At 55.3% G+C, this 20,454-nt stretch overlaps 2 protein-coding genes across 16 annotated transcripts in view; one reads left to right on the top strand and one right to left on the bottom strand.

Moving 5' to 3' along the window:
• The window catches only part of RALGPS1 (Ral GEF with PH domain and SH3 binding motif 1), a 275,034-nt gene that overhangs the window by 93,392 nt on the left and 161,188 nt on the right, over nt 1-20,454 (bottom strand). The gene's annotated exons all lie outside the window — the stretch shown is intronic.
• ANGPTL2 (angiopoietin like 2) overlaps nt 4,640-20,454 on the top strand; it is a 35,161-nt gene continuing 19,346 nt past the window's right edge. The window contains exons 1-2 of the mRNA XM_047701147.1: nt 4,640-5,138; nt 18,370-19,235. Coding sequence (XP_047557103.1) covers nt 18,419-19,235 — 817 coding nt within the window. The 5' untranslated portion in view covers nt 4,640-5,138; nt 18,370-18,418. The remainder of the gene's footprint in view (nt 5,139-18,369; nt 19,236-20,454) is intronic.

Raw genomic sequence — 20,454 nt, 5'->3', positions numbered from 1 at the left:
AAGTAATAGAAATGATCCAACTGAAGCACAGGAAGGAAAAGGAAAAGGAAGAGGAAGGAAAGAAGGAAGAGAGGGAGGAAGGGCAAGAAAGAGGAAGGGAGCTTCAGTGACCTGTGGGACAACACCAAGTGTGTAAATGGAGTTCCAGAAGGGTAGGAAAGAGATAACTGTATTGAAGAAATATTAGAAGAAATAATGGCCCTGAATTGCCTTACACACATCCAAATTTAGTGAGACCCGTCAACTCAAAGATCCAAGAAGTTCAGTGAACTCCACACAGAATCAGCGCAAAGAAACCCACACCTATGCACACCACAAACTGCTAAAAACCAAGAGAAAAAGAACTCTTAAAAGACATGAGGGGATCAAGCAGAGAGAGTCAATTATCATATGGTTTCACTTATTTGTGGAGCATAACAAATAGCATGGAGGACAAGGGGAGATGGAGAGGAGAAGGGAGTTGAGGGAAATTGGAAGGGGAGGTGAACCATGAGAGACTAAGGACTCTGAAAAACGATCTGAGAATTTTGAAGGGGTGGGGGGTGGGAGGTTGGGGGCACCAGGTGGTGGGTATTGTAGAGGGCACGGATTGCATGGAGCACTGGGTGTGGTGCAAAAATAATGAATACTGTTATGCTGAAAAAATTAAAAAAAAAAAAAAAAAAAAAAAGACATGAGGGGAAGAGACTCACTATACCCAGGAGCAGTAATAAGGAAGAGATCTGACTGCTCATCAGAAACAATGTAGGCCAGAAGACAATGGAAAGGCATTTAAAAACTACAGAAGGGAAGGGAAAAACCGGCAATTTGGGATCTGTGAGGCTTGAAATGCTGGTGAGACACTGCATCCCCTCCTAAGCACCCCCTTTTACAACACACACTGCCCACGCACTTCCGCCATATACAGTATCTCAGTAGAAGAGCCCAACATTTCCAACAGAGAAAAAAATTGTAACTATCAGAAAGGTGATAAGACATGAAAACACATGAAATCGTTTAAACAAATTGGGGGACATAATTAAGCGTCTTTGTGTTCTGCCACCATGTAAACCTCACACAGGATGAAAAACATCCTGATCAAAAAAAGTGTAAAAAAAGAAAGGGAGATTCCCTTCTCCTCATGTGCTTTGGTCACATGATACTTTGGTCCAACAGGCAGCTGGAAATGTGGGAAGGGTGTTTCTCAAGGAGGTCACAGGGATTCCAAGCTGAAGTTAGGCGCCTGGCAAGGAAGAGCGGAGAGGTGTTTGGACGCAGGAAGAGCAACGGCCCCGTTTCCTGGGCAGCCACTGAATGCTTAATGCCACGCCTTATGCTTTAGGTGCATCATATCGCTCAGTCCTCTCACACCCTAAGGAATCGGCAGTATCATTTTTTAAAAATTTTTCTTAATGAGAAAACCAAGTTTGCGAGAGAAAGAGGAGATTGCCCAGGTTAGTGACAGAGTGGGGATCTGAGCCCAGGTCTGTTAGACGCTGAGCCACAGCTCCTCATCCTCCCCAGCCAGGAACTCAATTATTCACTCCTCTGTACCAGGCTGCACAGAAGGAGAGCTCTGTGTGGCCCACACCCACACGTGCTCCGGTGCTCCAGGAACTCAGAGCCCAGGAAAGGAGGCGATGGGGATTAATGCAGCCAACACTGAGTAGGTACCATATACTAGCCGGTACACATCACACTTAGTGTGTTGCCATCTTATTCATTTTTCTCAACAGCCCCATCAGGTTAAGTCCTTGTAACATCTCGATTTTACGTTTGAGGACAGTGAGGCTTATAGCTGAGTGGTAGAAGCAGAATTTGACTGCACAACTCAAGCTCTCCAGAAGCATCCTCGACTGCCCAAGGCCACCTCAAAGGTGAGGGATATGCAAACATGGATAGGACGAGGCCATCCTGGTGTTCTCTCCCACTTGATGGGATCCTAGGAACTGTGAATTGTGAAAGCAAATTTGCTCTAGTAATCCAGGAGCTGAGCTGCACCTGTTCTGCAGGAGGGTGGGTCCTGGAAATTCCCTCTGACCCAGTGAGTCCCATCGCCTCCACTTGCCTCTCTCACCAGGATGGCTGCAACCATCGCCCACCAGCTCCAGGTGACTTGTCTATGGTTCCTGCCAACTCAGTCTTTACTCAACAACTAATGGGGCCTTTCAGAAATAAAAGCAAGTTGCTCAAACTTTCCGTGGCTTCCCACTGTCCTTGGATCAAGTCCCACCTCCAAAAAGGCCTCGTCTTCCGCCATGCTCCCTGTCTCTCCTCAGACAAATGCACTCCTGGGAAGAACTCCCAGGAGTTCTTATACTCAATTATACTCCCGTATAATTGTTCCAGTTATTACTGCTGCCTAACAAATTACCATCAAAACTCAACAGCCTAAACAACCATTTTCCTATCCTCATGGATTCTGTGGGTCAAGGATTCAGCTATAGAACGGTGTCCGATGCCTGTGTCCGATGCCTGGGGCCTTGGCAGGAAGACTCCAGCAGGAGCTGACTCAGGGCTGGGGGCTGGACCTCCCGGCTGTGAGCTGGGACCCGTGTCACCCCGGGCCTCTGCACAGCAGCTTGCAGGTAGCTGGACTTCCCAGGGTCTAGCCTGGCTCGGGGCTCAAAAGAGAGTTTCCCAGTGAACAAGGCAGAAGCTGTACCGCCTCGTCTCACCCAGGCTTGGATAGCAGGTAGTGTCATTTCCAGTGCATTCCACCGGTTGTAAGGAGGTCACAAACCCACCTGGATTCAAAGGGAGGGGACAGAGACCCTACGTCTCACTGGGACGAGTGTCAAGGTCTCGTGTTGGACTAGGAGATTATTGGGCCCATCTTCAAGAAAGCCATCTGCCACGTGGTCCTTCACACTATTGTCTCTACCCAGACTATCGACTCTCCAACTCGCACCTGCTGACTCTTACCCGTCCGTCAGGCTTCAGCGGAAAGACCACACGCTCGGGGAGCCTGCCCCGACTGCCCGGCTTGAGCCAGCCTCCTGCTGAGAGATCTGCTTAGCACCTAGCACTTCTCATGGGTCTGTCTGTCTGTCTCCCCTCCTGACTACAAGCTCTGTGAGGAGAGCAACTTTGACTTCCTGGTGTCAGCTCAGAGCAGGTTCCCAATAAACACATCCTGGAGAAGACACATGCGAGACAGAGGAGGAAGGGGAGGAGAAGGAAGCATGCCAGCCTCCAGGCTGACGAGGGGGCCGCTCCGGAAGGATCGACTCCAGCCTATGTGCCTCTGCTGCGCCTGAGTCCCCAGCCTCCCGCGGCTTCTGTGCAGCCCACGCACAGGGACCCTCCAGAGTGGGCGGGCGCCTTCACCCCTACGGTGGTCATGGGTGGCACACTGTCCAACCTGACCGTCTGGCTAATGTTGTCACCTGTAAGCTACTGTGGTCTTCTGGTGAAGACTCGCCTTCTAAAAAGGAACAGGACCGACAGATGACAAAGGGAGCTCGTCTGAGCAGTCTGGGAGGGGCTGAGGCGAGAAGCAGAGTTTGCTCCCAGCTGACACAGGAGGGGCAGTCCTGAGGAGCAGAGGACCACAGTGGACGTGCTTGCCCGGGGCCCAGCAACACAGTGCGCTATGTCTGATGGTAAGGAGAATCCCACCGAAGCTTCTCTCCCGATCTGCACTCGAGCGTCATCACTGCCATCATCACTAAACTTCTCTAAAGAGGAAGGGTCACCACCAGTATTTCACACAGCTGCTGCCCAGGCAGAGACACAAACCTGCACCCCGCCGCTCCCGCCCCGGTACCTGCTGGCCTCCCCCGTCTGCCCGCGGTGCTGACACGTGTGTCCGCAGGATTGCTCACTTCACGGGGCTCCGGCGCGGTCTTCTCCCTTCTGCTCTGACTCTGTGAACGCTCGTGCGCTCCACCTCACTGACAGACCAGCACGTGCTGGGGCCTCTCATCACGGGTCCTCGAAGGTCTGGAGGTCATCGCAGAGGTTCTGGGAGTGTGGTCCCGGCCTGCCCGCCTCCCGAGTGCTGAGTCCAGCCCGCTGGGGCGCTCCTCCCCGGCGTGATACCGCGGAATCCATGAAGCTAGATCACTGGCCCTGGCTCGTTTACTGACGCATGAAAGGGATGCCAGAACCGTGAAGTGACTTAATCAAGGCCTCTAGGTGGTAAGTGACAGGCGGTTCTCCCATGCACAGCCCCCACCCCCGCCAGCCTGTGGTGTTTCCCGTGTCTCGGGCCACTGCCTCCTGCTAGCTTCAGCACAGATCCCGCTGGCTTCTGTGCACAGCCTTGGGCTCCCTCCCCGGGGTTTAGAGGTGAGAGAGAGGCCTCTAGGAAGGGCACCCATGGGGAGAAGCCATCTGTCCGGGGCTGTCCCCCCTGCTCACCTGGGGCTCTGTGGGGCAGGGCAGGGATGAGGGAACCAGCCGGGGGGAGGACCTGCTGCCTGCGCAGCTAGAGCAGATCCAGACCCATCACCTGAGTCAGAGGGGAAGCCGTCTGCCTCGGCAGAGCGCGCGAGTGGCGGGCAGGCCAGGGAGTAGAGCCGGCCCAGCTGCTCGTGCCAGGGAAGGAGGGGGCCGGGGAGGAGGGCCGCGTAAGCGGGCTGGGGCGGGAGGGGCTAGGCCAGCTGGGGCTGGAGTTAGTGTGACATCACCAGGCGGCCCGCCTCTGTCTGGGGCTGAGGGGAGGCCCGGAGCCTTTCTGGGGCCTGGGGGATCCTCTTGCACTGGTGGGTGGAGAGAAGTGCCTGCAGCCAACCAGGGTCAGGCTGTGCTCACAGTTTCCTCCGGCGGCATGTAAAGGCTCCACAAAGGAGTGGGGAGTTCAAATGAGGCTGCTGCTGACGGCCTGAGGATGGACCCGGAGCCCTGAGCAGTGCTGCCTGAGTCCCTGACCTGCAGAGCATGGCACCGAGGCAGCCGCCGGCCCCTGCTGGGAGAGGAGGCAGGTTGTAAGCAGCCCCAGCAGGACCCCTGGCCAGCCCCCACCCCACCCCTGGCCCAAGACTGGCTGTGGAGCACCGCGGAGCAAGCAGAGGCCAGTGAGGCAGGGCTGCTCGGCAGCCAGTCCGGCCTGCGACTCGGGGACCCCTCCTGGAGGCCATGGACAGGCTGCCCTGCTGACGGCTGGGGTAGAGCACGTGAGGAGCTGCCCCGGGGAGTCTAGCAGGAGTGACGAGGTAAGGGGCCAGCTCTGTGGCACCAAGGGACAACGGGGCAAGAGGCAGCAGCTGGCCCCATGTCTGGGGGTTCAAGAACCCTGACCCCTCCAGCTGGGGGTGTGTGCAGCTGCACCCCAGAGGGGGTCACTCTTGCTTTCGTCTGGAGCCAAAAAAGTCACTGCTGGGGCAGACCGCGGACACCTGGGCCGAGGGTGGTGTTCTGGGGGCATGAGACCACGGGCTGGGGCTTTGAGAGCTTCCTCTGTAAGCCCTACTGTGCCGCAGACAAAGAGCCTTTGGGGTGAAGGAAGGCGGCTCCTGGGCACGGCCCAGCAGCTGGGGTGTGTGCGTGAGCGCGTTCCTGCGTGTAGGTGTGTGCTTAGGGGGACATGGGTAGCCCAAGGACATGGGAAGACGTTTTGAAGTTTTGGGTTCCTATGCACTCTGCCTAGACCCTATGCCGAGGCAAAAGCAAACACTGTCCTGCCAGAGCCGGGAGCCCTTGTTCAGAAAGTTCCCTGGAGCCCAGCAGCCTCTGCCCACCCCTCAGCTGGAGAGGAGAGAACCAAAGGGATCCGGAGCTGGAAGGGACACACCAGCTAGAGGGTTCCGTCACCGTGGCTTGGGGCAAAGCGTTGCCCCGGCTTTCCCTGCATGTCCACAGATGCCTGATCCCGCCCAGCACCGGACGGGAACCCAGGTCTCCAGCGGGCTGTCTGTGGCACTGAAAGAGGGAAGGACCAGTCTTCCCCGGCACCCGGCAGGGGGTACAGCGCCGGCTCCACATTCCGAGTCCCTTGAAAGCACTCAGCATTAGATAACATTTCCAAACAGAAATTCTTCACTGATCCCTCCCTTCTCCTTCTGTGATATGTGTGTCACGGGTCAGCTATTGCTTCTGCTGTGGGATTATGAGAGCTCCCAGAGGCCAGTTCGGTTACTCAGAAAAGGATCTCCTTTCACCAGGGCTCTGAGGAAAGCCGAGAATGCCACTTCCGAAGCTGGCCGAATGCTCCCCACATGCGTTCTCCCACGGTAAGGCAGAGTAAGGTAGTGCTTGTGAGCTAGCTTCAGATCCTAGCTCCTCTACTCAGCAGTCCCGGGACCCCGGCAGGGCACTCAGTCTCTTGAAACCTGTTTCCTTTTCTGCGAAATGGGAGAATGATACCAGCTGTCTCTTAGCAACGGCCAACACACTGCACTCACCCTGGGCCAGATGCTTACCAGCTCGCGGGACCCTCACAGCCATCCTGCAACAGGGTACTGTTGTTCACCCCCCTTGTCCCCACCTTTACGGGAGGAAGCTGAGGAACGGAGGTTCGGGGATGTGCCCAAGGCCATAGGGTTAGTAAGCGCCAGCACCGGAACTTGAACCCAGCACTCTGAGCCACACTCCACTGCTTTCTAGGAGGAACACATGGGATCATGCCCGGGAGTGCCTTCGCACAGCACCTGCCGTGAGGCAAACCCTCAGAAAAAGTTAGGCACGGAGTATCAAACCCGTAACAATCGAAGTCGCAGGTACCCAGATTCTCTCTGTGCTGGACAACCCAGGAGGGCTGTCAGAAAATCCCACCAGGTGAGCCAGCGTGGTGGCCACTACTGCCGCCCATGTAGTGAGGGGGGGTCTTCCCAGGAACGGAGGGGGCCTTTATGTCTGGAGGGAACTGCAACACATCCAGGTCCCTGAAGTCCACGCTAACAGAGGGTGCAGACACCCTCCACCCAAGGGGACCCTGGGTGTATCCTCACCACCCACACGGGCACTCCTCGTCTGCCCGTCAGGCTCCTGCCAGAACGGCAGTAGTGAGGAAAGTGAGCTAACTCCATGCCGCAGGAAGACGAGCACCGGGCCTGTCCGAGGGCCGTAGAGGGGGACGCAAGGACTCCTCCCCCAAACCCCACCTCCATCACCACCTCTGACCATATGGAGGCCAACGCTGGTGTGTCTTAGCTTAGGACAGTAGCTTCTCTCCTGTGGGTCCACAGGTCACAGTGGATTCCCTGAACTCCGGAGAGCATTTCATTAGATATGCACGTCTCTGGCACAGGACTCTGGGGCCGCAGAAGCTGCAGGTTTCCCAGCTCCAGGCGGGAACTACAGTGGCTCACTGTGCTCTCCAGGTAGCCCTGTCTGACTGACGTCACAGGCCTGCCTAACAAAAATTAGATCAATTACTACTCAATAAAGGCAGCCATGGTAAAACAGGCAAAATGTGTAAAACACATGGCCCAGGAGGGGAATGCACAGTATTGCTTTAAGTTCACGGGCAGAGCAACTAAGTCATTTCTCCATCCCACAGTGATTTACTAAGTACAGGCTGAGCTAAGGAAGCACATGCATTGTCTCATTTCATCCTCAACACAAGCCTAGGAGGCAGGTGCCAGTTTTAGCATCCCAGTTTTCAGATGAGGTAACTAAGGCTCGGAGAGGTTAAGTAACTTGCCCAAGGTGACACAGTTGGCGATGATGCGGTTCTTGAAACCTGGTCAGCCTGGCTCCAAAGTCTATACTTTTCCCCTCCTCACTCCACTGCCCTGGTCAAGGTATCCTGACTTCTCTTTTCCTGACCCCGTCACTGGGTTCCCCAGCAGCCAAGTCCGTTCTGGCTGCTGTCCTACCGAATGCTCACACCACGCCATCTGCAAACCATGTGTACCTGCCTTTGATGCATCACCTGCTTGTGAAAGAGGCCTCTCGTCTACGGCCATACCACCCTGAACGCGCCCGATCTCGTCTGATCTCGGAAGCTAAGCAGGGTCGGGCCTGGTTAGTACTTGGATGGGAAAGAGGCCTCTCTCTGACACAGAACAGGCTTTATCCACCCCTTCTTACAGATGAGCCTCCGCACAGCTACACGGCACCATGGGACCCTGGCACCGGCTCAGTGGGGCGGAGCCTCGGGCAAATTTCACCTATGTGTCTGAGATACCATTCATGTGTTTCCTATGTCCCTACTTGGAGAGTCTGCAGGCTGCAGGACTAGCGTGCAGGTCCTCACGGTCTGCGCTGCCACACTCGAGCAATTCTGACCACATCAGGGAGGCAGCAACCGGTAGCTACCTTAGAACGAACGGCAGCAGCCTGCCCAAGGCAGGCACATCCAGCTTCAGGCCTCTCTGAATCATAGCCCATTTCACCCGAAGTGGTCTCAACGGACAGCAGTCAGATGTGGAGGGGCTCTGCTGGTGGGGCTCAGGGCCCACTGCAAGGAGGCAGAAGGTGAATCTAGCAATCACACAGATGTACAACAGTAAGAGACCTGTGACGAGGGGGCACAGGGCACCAAATGAGTGGTGCTGTCCCCATTTTACACAGGAGGAAACTGAGGCTCAGAGGTTATAGCACCTCTGCCAACGTTCCTCCAAAAAGCGAGGATTCAAACCCAGATCTGGACTCCTCCTACCCCAGCCCACTGCCATCCGGGATAGACACACTGGGGAAATCTTAAGAATGAATCACTTCATTGAATAGCATTCTTCTACGTGAATTTATATAAAATACCCCCAAATAGAAGAGTTATTCAGCCACTGGCAACTGGGAGTTTGTGGTGATAGATAGGTCACATCAGAAACTCATGCCAAGAGTAGTTTCTATAGCAAAACCGTATTCCCTAATATTGACTGTAAACCATATGACGGATTTAACGACAGCCTGGGGTGGGGGGCGGCAGTTAAAACTTTACAATGTTCTGTTACATCAATTGTAAGACACATCCTGATCACAGAAATGTTCACATGTTGGGTGGGGGGAGTCAGGCCTCTCACAATCAAGCTATTGTGTTAGGTCTGTTCTCTAGCGAAACCAACCGGCCTGTCTTGGGGCCAGCAGCCCCAGAGCCTCAGCCTCCTCCTGCTGCCTAGTCCTCCAGAAAGGCAGGCACAAGATCCCCAAGAAGAGCCCAGAGAGGGAGAGCCTGGGTGGCTAAGTTGGGCGTGTGACTCTTAGTTTCAGCTCAGGTCATGATCTCAGGGTCATGGGATGGAGCCCTGAATAGGCTCTGCACTGGGCGTAGAAACTGCTTGGAATTCTATCTCCCTCTGCCTCTCTCTCTCTCTTTAAAGGGTGGGGGGAGCCCAGAGGGAAGTCTGTCCTTATCTCTCAGAAGCACCTGAGGAACAGTTCAGTTCCAGGAAAGACCCAAATCCTGCCTGAGGCCGCCCCAGTCCAACCTCCACAAGGGAAAGCTGGTATCTCTCAGTCACTGCGGGACCTCCATGACTCGGGGCTGGGCAGAGAATGGATGTGTGGAATGGATGAATGAATGAATGAATGAATGAATGAAGCAAGCAAGCCTCAGACCCTGACAAACAAGCCTCTCGGTCCCATGGTGCCACATAGTTCCCCTCTGTGTTGTCGAGCCAAGGCCCCTCTGGGGTGCCTCTACTCCCACCTTGTGCCCACCCCAATCCTCACCCCAGCTGGAGCTGCCAAGGTACTGATCACCATCCCCTCTGTTCTCTGTCGCGCCAACCACCCTGGGCCTCTTGAGAACAGGGACCTACCCCGTTCCTGCTCTGTCTCCAGCCCCAGCATGTGGCTGGGACAGGGGAAATGCTCGGGAAATACATGCAATGAATGGAACCCTTGAAGTGCCATTCTGGCTTTCGGGTATTTGGAGGGGAAACCCTGACCCCACTTTTAGCAGCTCACGTCTGGGGTGCACAACCAGATGAGGTTGGTCTGGGGTGCTGTGATGGGTGCTGTGATAGGTGCACGGCTGCTCCTGGGGGCAGAGGGGGAAGGGGGCCTCACTGTGGACGGTGGCTTCACCGGGAAGTGGATCTGGGAGGTCAAGTGAGAGAGGGAGATAGATGTGTGCCTCAGGCACGACATGGGGAAAGGCACTGGGGCAAAAAGAAGAGCATGTGCAGAGCGGCAGGGAGCCTGAGCGTGAGCACAGAGGCCCTGTCCTAAAGCAGGACACCAACACCACCAGCTGGAGCCTTAGACGGACGGGCCTCGAGCCGCCTGCACCCTGGAGGGCAGGGGAGCGAGGGCCCAAAGGCAGGGGGGCCAGTTAGGACTGTGTGGGTAAGAAACCTGGCTCTGGGGTAGACAAACTTGTTTCCAGGCCTGGCCTCACCACTTGGTAGCCCTGTGGCCCTGGGCAAGTGACTTCATCCTTTCCCTCTGTCTCCTCTTCTGTGAGATTAAAATAATCATAGGCCCAACCTCACAGAGTTACTGGGATCTGAGAGGTAGGCACAGAATGTGCTTGTCCCGGTGCTCAAGGGATGAGTCCATGCCAACAGGCCGAGGTGGCCTTAGGTGCTAACCGCTTGGCCTGGCCTAGAAAAGCAGTTCCAGGCCAGGCCCACAGTCCCCAGGAAGCCACTGTGGGGCAGCACTGTCTGCCCCATCCCCAGCTTCTCCCTCTCATCTGAGGCTTGCCCAGTTCCCAGGCTCCAGAGCAAACCAGGCATTGCCGGAAACGCAGCAGCCAACTCAGAAGCCGGGCTCTGACATGGCTTCCGCAGACTTTCCCCTCCTCGGCTCTGTTGGCTGGGGCTCCTGGCACAGAGGGCTCAGTGCGCAGGCTTTGGGGGAATCTCAAAATGGTTCCCAAATAACGCATCATGAAAAAGTAACAGCAGCATCCTTGTCCCCCCTGGCAAAGGCAACTAGCTCCCCACTGCCTAACCACATCCCGCCTTGCCCTATGATCTCACAGTATGACCACAACCCACCTCCTCCATGAACTCAGTCAGCCCTCCCCTGGAGCCATCTCCTCCCCAGAGGCAGAAGGATGAGAGCCCAGGGCATCAGGCAGATTCAACCCCCACACTGCTACTCTCCCAGGTAAATGGGTCGGATCCAACACTGCCTGCCTGTCTGGCTCCTGCCTCTGTTCCCACCACCCATGACAGGGCCAGACCGGGGCTGTCACAGTGCACGATGACTGGCTGGAGGGGAAGGCTAGGGGATGGGAGGCTGGAGAGATGAACAAATGGCTCATTTGAAGGTCTTATGAGAGCTGAGCTGGCAGGGTCTGGGAACTGGCTCCAGACTCCTTGGGTGCCCACACGGCCTTCTGGTGGGGAATGAATCACAGGATCCTAGGCTGGGAGGGGATGGCAGTTGGAGATGCGGCTGTTCCCTCCCTGGCCCCCAGGCTAGCGGTGAATCACCTAGGACAAGCGAGGCACAGTTCCTTCGGGTTTTCTAAGGTGAGGACGCCACTGCTCATCCTAGATGCCCATTTTGGGGTCTTGCCACTTGGATAATCAAGAAGCTGTTTCTAACATCCAACAAAACCCCCCCTTGTACTGACCTGAAAGCCATTTCTACTGATTTAGTCAACAGCAACTGAGAAGCAATCTGCATCCTGGCCATGAAGCCCACAGACAAGCACCTTTTGTTTGTTCGTGCTGGCCAGAGAGACAATCTCGGAGGAAGTGAGGGCATGGGCACTGCAGTTGACAGCAGAATCCCGTCCTGACATTTATTTCAAGGGACCTCAGACAAGGGACCTCAGACAAGGGACCTCTCTGGACTTGGGTTTACTCTCCCGCAAAATGCAAATAATATTTCTCTTCTCCTTGGTGTAAAGGGACCATACAATTTGGTACCCAATCGGGACACTTTTGAAAGGAAGAGGGGGTGCTATTCATAATTACGTAAGATAACGGGCCTCAGCGGAGGGGCAACCTTATGCACGGGCCTGGAAGTGCCAGTGAGAAAGGGCACACCAGGCACATGGTGAGTTTACCACAAACAAACAAGGACTGTTGTTATCTATGCTTTTGGTTATAAGGTCAGCTGGGCCCTCTGGGGCCCCTTCTGGAATTTTCCTTGATCTAGATCCCTCCCACATCCTGGATCACCAGTTGGTTTGGGTACCACCCCACTGGTACACTATACATCCCCAACAGCCTTAGTAGGAAAAGCTGTCAACTTTGAAGTTTTGATTTTTTTCTTCTTGGTCCTGATGTTGCCTTAACAATCATGATTTGTGCTCAGGTCCAACAGACTTGTTCAAGGAGAGGTCGAGTTGCTAGCTTCCCCAAAGCCAGACGCCAGGGGCCAGCCAGGCACACTCAGAGGCAGGTGGCAGCTCCAGAGGCCTGCACTGCCTTGGCGGGGGCCCACTTCCCAGGCCTCCTGCAGGGCCTCTGGTCTGGGCTCATCCTCAGCCTTGTATGATAATAGGACGATGGGGCAGAGCTGGCAACAGAGGCAGGGGCGGATTCTGAGAGGCCCTCACATGGGACTCTAGCCTAGGTGGGTGACACTGTGAGAGCTGGCTTGAATCCAGAGGTTTTCCTGGGGTCAGCTCTCCTGAGGATCCCAGGAGCTCTTCTGTTCTCCCCTGGCCTGTGGGGGTCAGAGAGCAATCTCTTTTGAGTGTCCTGTCACTCCAGCACTTTTCTTTCCATATATTCAGCACGGTATATTTTAGGGTTCTGTTAGTGGCTCCACTACTTAGTAATTTGGTGACTGTGGGCAAAATGACTCATGGTCTTAGAATCTCAATAGTTTCCTCACCTGAAAATGGGGTAATTGTCAGCCCTGCTGTTAGTCTTAAAAGCACTTTGTGGGTATCAGAAAATGGGCTGTAATATAAATATCCCAAACTACAAAGATTGTTGAATGTGAGTTGTGCTCCCTAGAGTTGCATAGTGCACAACTTGGGCCACCATGCATGGCAGCCCTGAAATAACAGTGCTTCCCTCCTGAAGTTGTTGGGAGGAATAAGTAAGATCACGTTTATAAAGTGTTTGAGTCACAATGACAACTGACTGTAGTTATCCTCCTGAGTGTTTGAATTTCTGTCATTCCTAACCCCTGGCAGTACCAGCTTCTGCTGCGGGTCATGATACAAAGCTCCATCTTATAAAAACGATTCTTCCCACAAAGTGGCCCCATACCTGGGTTGTGGTGCCGTGAGTGGGACGTGGACACACGGTGTGTGGCCTCACTGCACCAGGCCAAGCAGGGACGCTCCGGGCTGCACACCAGAGGCTGGGTGGGACCCAAGCCCAGGGGAGGCCGCCTCCCCATATGCAGGCGCGGTCACGTGGCTTGGTCACACCAGCTCCACTTGTGGGGAGGGAAACCCGCACATAATGGAAACTCCTCACAATACAATGTGGAAAAGCAATTTCAAGAATCGTTTTATTTTCATTTTGAAGCCAAGGAAAACAGTTGGAGTTGCTTTTCTTTGTTGGTCAGAGGAAGAAATTGAGGAGCACTGCTTGGATTGCAATGGAGTTCTTCTCCAGGCCTAAGATGGCTAGAATGCTGGGGAGGGTTATTTCTCTTGGGGTGTAATTAGTTGAATAAATATCGAGAAAGCAAAAGTAAACAAACTCATTACTGCCCATTAAGAACTGCCAAAGTAGCAGAAAACTGAAGAGGGGGGTTAGAATTTTTAAGGAAAACAAATGACTCTAAAGCCAAGGCCAGTGCAAAGAGTACAGCCCTTGGCGTGAGGCTGACCGGAGCTCTCGGCTGGGTCAGCTCCAGCTCTTATCTGCTCCATGCTCCTGGGCAAGTCACTTAGCCTGTCTGGGATTCAGTGACCCCACTCACAAAGTAGAAGTGGGGGACAACCACCTGGCGAGACCACCTGTGACAGTATGTGTCAGGCACCCAGCTCAGGATCCTGTTCCTTTCCTTCCTTCTGTAACCCACCTGGCCCCAAAGTCACTCCTGCCAAGCCCAGACCCCAAGGAAAAGTAGCAGGACAACCCAAAATCGTGAGCCTCACAACGGCTGGCACCACTAGCAACGCCATCTTGAGCGAGATACCAGACACTCTCCGGAGAGGCAGTTTCCTCGCCCTCAAAACGGCACAGCACAGCTAACTAGCTCTGACTGTTGGGATGACTGAATGAGATGATGCGCGTGCAGGCCTTGGGAACCTGAAAACCTGTATGAGTGTTAATGATCAAGACTGGTGCTCTTTTCAATCGAACAATCACGAGAAATGCTCCTTCCAGACAGCACAGCCCTGCGCTGCATCTGCCTGCCTCTTGCTTCCCTGCTCTTGCCCGGCACCATGTAAAACACAGGGAGAGCAGGACAGCCGGACCCAGGCTGACCAGAGGGCAGCTTTAAGGCTGGGCGGTGAGGCCAGACACACCTCCTGCTCACCTCTCAGCTGCCGCACAGGTGCAAGTCCCGCCTCTGAGAAATGGGAGGAGCCTTGACCGTGGTCTCTCACCCAGGGGCCAGGGTCGGTCAGCGCTCCTCCCTGAGCCCGACTTTGTAGTCTGCCATCAGGCCGCTATCGTGTTATCACCATCTTTAGTTTGGGAAGCATTTCTATGTCCCTAAGTAGTGTGTGAGGTGGGTTGGATCACCCCGTTTCATAGAAGAGGCTCAGCCTTCAGGATCACAAGTCCAAGGGCAGAGGCTTTGCTCAGGAAGTATGGGAGGGGACAGGACTCAATGATAAAGAGTGCTACCCTGCCAGGTCTTGAGGCCTGGGAATGTCTGGAAGCCAACCCTTTTCTGGAGCCAGGTTGCCTCCCTGGGCCTCTGGCAGTTTCTCGGCCAAGGCAGAGGCCCGCACCAGCATCAGCACTGGCACCCGGCATACAGCGAGGTGTTTGTCACCACCACTCTCAGGTGAGCCGTGGTGGGGAAGGCACGGGCCTGCCCGCCCTGGCCTGTGGCGCTGCTCCTCCCCATTGTTCTGGGCCAGGTGTGGCCACGGGGCTGGCCCGGAAGCAGCCAGAGCACTTTGGAAACCAGGCAAACACTCACAAACTCAGCCTGGTTTCCACTAACGTCACTGCAGCCCTACCTCGGAGCTCAGCCCCCACCAAAGGCTGCCGAACACCTTTCTCCGCGCAGCCCCAAAGGCTGAGGGGCCACAGAACCACACTTAGGCCTCCTCCTTCCAGCAGAAAACACCTGTGAGTGGCTCCGGGAGCCCAGGGACTGTTGTGGGACAGCCGGCCAGCAGGGGCAAGGTGGAGCCCGAACCTGTAGGCCGCTCACCAGAGAAGCCCCACGGGTGCCTGGGTAAATTAACATAAAGTCAGGAGATCATGCTAATCCTTTTTTTTGGACTGAAGACCAGATTAAGTACATTTCTGTGTAGTCAGTAAGAGTTCAAAGGCTGGAATACGTGAGATCAGACAAGGGAAGCTTTCCTGACCCCTCCCATTATCCCTAGTTCTGCTACTTCCCAGCTAAGTGATCTCAGGCAATTCACTTAGCCTCTCTGGGTCTCAGTTCCCTCATCTGTAAAATGGAAATGACAAGAGAATCTTAACAGTATCTACCTTGTGAGGCTACATCAAAGTAGAAAATGCTTGCAAATGTTTTGGGCAGGGGCAGGTACACAGCAAGGACTCGGTAAATAGATTCTATGGATGTTACCGAAAAGCATAAGGAATGGCCTCCAAGGTGCCTGGGTGGCTCAATCGGTTAAGCGTCTGCCTTTGGCTCGGGTCATGATCTCAGGGTCCTGGCATTGAGCCCCATATCAGGCTCCCTGCCTGGCAGGGAGTCTGCTTCTCCCTCTCCCCTCCCCCCTGCTCATGCTCTGTCTCTGTCTCTCAAATAAATAAATAAAATCTTTGAGAGAAAGAAAGGAAGGAAGGAAGGAAGGAAAGAAACGGCCCCTCCTGTACCTCTGGACCCCTCCGGCAATCACCTGCCAGGGGTCCCCTGGCCCTGACGCTCCGAGCCCTCTCATCTGCGAGGCAGCAGTGGGCAGGCGTGCCTTTTCACTCAGGCCAGAAACACTGACTGACCACCTGCCTGCCCAGTCCAGGCCACGTGCTTGGCACTGCAGACGGCGCAGACCACCCCTGCCCTCGCAGCGGTTCCATTCACCGGGTGGGGAAACGGCCGGCGTGCGGACCACGTGGGGGGGTTACAATTTTAGATAATCGGGGTGGGCCTCACTGGGTAGGTGGCATCTCAGGAGAGACCTTAAAAGAGGTGAGGGAGTGGGCGACAAGACAAGGGGTCTAAGAGTGCTCCGGACAGGGGACAGCATACAAAGGCCCGGAGTCAGAAGTGTGCACGGCGAGCAAAGGACCGCCTGGGAGGCTGCGGGTGCAGGAGCAGGGACTAAAGGGGGTCAGAGAGGAGGCCAGAGAGGGAGGGGGGCCAGATCCAGGAGAGCCAGAAATGCCTTCTAAGCTTTTTCTCTGAGATGAGGGGCTCCCAGGGGATTCCAAGTAGAGGATCAGACTTTTTTGAAAGGGTCACTCTGGCTGCTGGGCTGAGGACCGAGGGCAGGAGCAGGTCCAGCAGCAGGCAGACAGGTCCAGGTGAGAGGCGAAGATGGATTGTACCAGGGAGCAGCAGCAGGATTCTGAGAACACACCCAGGATATTGCTATTACAATTTGGTGGTGAACTAGATGCAGGATATGAAAAAAAGAGGAATCAAGGATGACTTCAAGGTTGCTGGCCTGAGCAACTGGAAGAGCCAAGTTGCCAAGTTGCCATTTACTAACGTAGGAGAACCAGGCTGAGCATGTTGGGACGGAGGTATGGGGACACCAGTTCACTTCCAGACAGGCTAAGTCTGAGATGCCTAGTGGATGGTCGAGTGGAAATGTCAAAGGGACAGTTGGATGTATGCGTCTGGAGTCAAAGGGGGAGGTCTGGGCTGGAGAAATAGATGTGGGAGTTAACAGAGCCTGAAAGTCACAAGACCGGATGAGATCACTGACATAAACAAGAGGTCTGAGGACTGAGCTCTGGGTCCCCCAGGACAGGAACAGGAGGAAGAACCAGCAAAGGAGACAGAAAGGGCAGCCAGTGAGAAAGGAGGAAAGGGTGATCTTCAGGAAAGGAAGGCTAAGAAGGGAGTGATTGACCACATCACCCAGTGTGGGGAGGCAAGTACTAATGAAGACCAAGAATAAGCCATTTGGCCTGGCAAGTGAGGCCACCGGTGACCCTGTCCAGAGTACTTGGAGGAGGGGAGAGGCCAGGCCTGATGGGAGTAGGCTCAAGAGAGAACAGGAAGAGAGGCACTTTCTGGAAACTGAGTACAGACAACCCTTCGGGGGGGTTTTGCTAAAATGGGGAGCAGAGAAATGGAACAGTAGCTGGAGAGGGGGATCTGAGATCAAGAGAGGATTGATTTTCTTTGAGAGAAGTAACAGCACAATTATAGGAAAAATGTGATCATGCAGGAGAGATAGAGGAGAAATGCCGGAGCAGTGTCCTTGAGTAGGCGAGAGGAGGGATCTGTGCACGTCCGTCCCCTCCCTCTTGGCCCGGCCAACTCCTGCTCATCCCTCAAGGGGTCACTATAAAGGTCACTTTCTCAGGGAAGCTTTCTTGAATCGTCCGATTAGGTCAGTTCCCTGCTTTACCCTTTCGCAGCACATGTTACTGCTGCTCCGCGGCTCTTTGGGGCCGTGGTGCGTGAGGCCCGTGAGGGCAGGGCTGGCTCTAGGCTGTTTGCAGCCGTTCATCCAGCAGCCGGCATGCTGCCTGGCACACCACGGATGTTGGATGGTCCAAGAGCAGAACTGAAACAACTCCAGAGACACGTGTCTGTCTTCCGCTTCCGCCGGCTGTAATCACGCTGCGGCGGCAGGGCCTTGCAGTCACTGGCTTCTGCAAATACTTGGACTTACAAGAGCTCGGTTGTTTGTTCTTGTCTGGGCTTATAGCTTGTCTCTAACACACAGACCAAAGCCGTGTGGCTGGACACATGTTCCCACTGACACTGTCCACTACCAACTGAACACGTTCCACGCCGTGCCCTGGGATTCGAGCATTTCACAGATGTTGGCTGAGAGTCTGCTTAGCGCGGCATCCTGGGGATGCAGGATGCAATCAGCCGCAGCGCCTGCCCTGTAGAGTGCGGAGTCCAGTAGCGGAGAGCTCACAGAACCCCTATGCACAACGGTGGCCGGTGCCACACCGGGAAAGCCCAGGGGTTTCCGAACGTGTCGAACGGGGTGGGAAGGAGGGCAGAGAAAGGAGACCAGACAGGCCTTCCTCTGCCTCCCTGCCCCAGCTTCGAGCTGCCCTCATGTGGCTCTCAGGCTTGGGCCAGGAGACTGGCGAGGGGACTGGGCTTCGGGGCTGGCTCCGGGAGTGCCAGGGCTGTGGCCTCCTGCCTTCAGACGCCCTGGTCCCCTCCCGTTTCCTACCTCTGCTGAGGCCTGCCTGTCTCCTTCTGCAGCTTCCGGAAGGGCTCTCTCCTGAAGCTGCATTTTTGGAGAGATCTGCCTGGCGAGAAGGCTGAGCTCATGCATGGCACAGGCCGCTGGCAGTGACAACAGTGTTACTGAATCTCCCTTCTGTTTACTTTCAGGTTTTCCTAGGCTCTGTTCGCCAAGAGGAACCACCATTTTGCAAGGACCATGAGGCCGCTGTGCGTGACATACTGGTGGCTGGGACTGCTGGCTGCCGTGGGAGCAGCTGCGGGCCAGAAGGAAGGCTTCGAGGGCGCCGAGGAGGGCTCGCCCGGCGAGTTCATTTACCTGAACAGGTACAAGCGGGCCGGGGAGTCTTCGGACAAGTGCACCTACACCTTCATCGTGCCCCAGCAGCGGGTCACGGGCGCCATCTGCGTCAACTCCAAGGAGCCCGAGGTGCTCCTGGAGAACCGGGTCCACAAGCAGGAGCTGGAGCTGCTCAACAGCGAGCTGCTCAAGCAGAAGCGGCAGATCGAGACGCTGCAGCAGCTGGTGGAGGTGGACGGCGGCATCGTGAGCGAGGTGAAGCTGCTGCGCAAGGAGAGCCGCAACATGAACTCGCGGGTCACGCAGCTCTACATGCAGCTGCTGCACGAGATCATCCGCAAGCGGGACAACGCGCTGGAGCTCTCCCAGCTGGAGAACCGGATCCTCAACCAGACGGCCGACATGCTGCAGCTGGCCAGCAAGTACAAGGACCTGGAGCACAAGTACCAGCACCTGGCCACGCTGGCCCACAACCAGTCCGAGATAATCGCGCAGCTCGAGGAGCACTGCCAGCGGGTGCCAGCAGCCAGGCCCGTGCCCCAGCCACCCCCGGCCACCCCGCCCCGGGTCTACCAGCCGCCCCCCTACAACCGCATCATCAATCAGATCTCCACCAACGAGATCCAGAGTGATCAGAACCTGAAGGTGCTGCCTCCCCCGCTGCCCACGATGCCCACCCTCACCAGCCTCCCGTCTTCCACAGACAAGCCATCCGGTAAGTCCTTCAGGGAGGGAGCCCGCTCCATCGGGGGCCTCAGAGCCAGGCACCAGGCTTCCCTCGACTGAGAACACAAGTGGGGGAAAGGCCACGGCGAGCTGAAGCCTGGCCAACAGACTTGCGCAATCCCCCCAGCGATCCCTTGGGCCCAGGCCCGGTGGCCTATAGGGTGAGGGGTGCCCACGTTCCTTAGATGGATGCTCCAAGGTAGAACCAGGAAACGGGGAGAGTCTCAGAAGAGAACAAATGTTCTCTGGCTTCTGATGGGAACAAGCCCCAGGCCTGTAGTTTTCTGGGCTCTGCTGAGATGCCCTGTGCCGGCAAACAGGATGTCTCTCCTGCAAGGGGTGGCTCTTGTACCGCGCCTGGCACAGACCTGGCAATCGGTAAATACTCACCAAAGAAACAAGAAGCCAAAGGAAAGGAAAGTGTTCTCATGGCACAAGTAGGATAAACACACTGTAGGGGCTGGCGGGGGGAAGGAGTACCTTCCGAAGCCCATGCATTTGCTAGAGTTTGCTGCTGTCTCAACTTTTCAGTGACAATTCATATACTCCTAAATACACATGGTTCATCTTTAAATGTGGTAATTCTCACATATCATTATGGGGGTGGAAAGGGGTTGCTGGCATGTTCTGAAGCTTGATCAGAGTACCAGCATTAGGCACTCCTTGTAGAAGGTTAGCGGAAAAGAAGAGCAACTTGCTCACAGGCTCAGGATCCTCAGGCCTTCTAGGGCTGACTCCTCTGTGCTCTGGGGGGAGCATGAGCCCAGCCTCTCCTTCATCCAGGCCCCTGTGAGCCTTCCAGATGGGCTGTCAGATGAGAACTGGACTGATCTTTGCAGGAACTAACCACGTATCTGCTCCAAGTCAGTGATTTTGGTACCACTTTGTTGTGTAAGTGGGGAGATGTTTTTACTGAAAATACCCTGATTTACACTTATTTCACACTTCTGAAAATAACCACAGTACTGGGAAGAGCAGCTTCTTGCTAATTCCAGAAAGGGGGTGGCCCGTGCAAAGATGAGGGCAACACTGTTGGCAGGTCCACAGCGGGCAGCACCCACCTCCCGCACCTCACAGCCCACAGGAAGGCCCTCTGCTGTGTGGTGGGTTGAGAACACATGCTTTGAACGGACTGACCTGGATTCAAATTCTGATTCCCCCACCGATTAGCTCTGGGATATCAGGCAAGTCACCTTGCAGAGCCTCTG

This window comes from Lutra lutra, chromosome 13 (assembly GCF_902655055.1).
Source record: "Lutra lutra chromosome 13, mLutLut1.2, whole genome shotgun sequence".
In the NCBI taxonomy this organism is placed as follows: Eukaryota; Metazoa; Chordata; class Mammalia; order Carnivora; family Mustelidae; genus Lutra; species Lutra lutra.
Note: the sequence above shows the minus strand (reverse complement) of the source record. Positions and strands in the feature narration are given on the sequence as shown.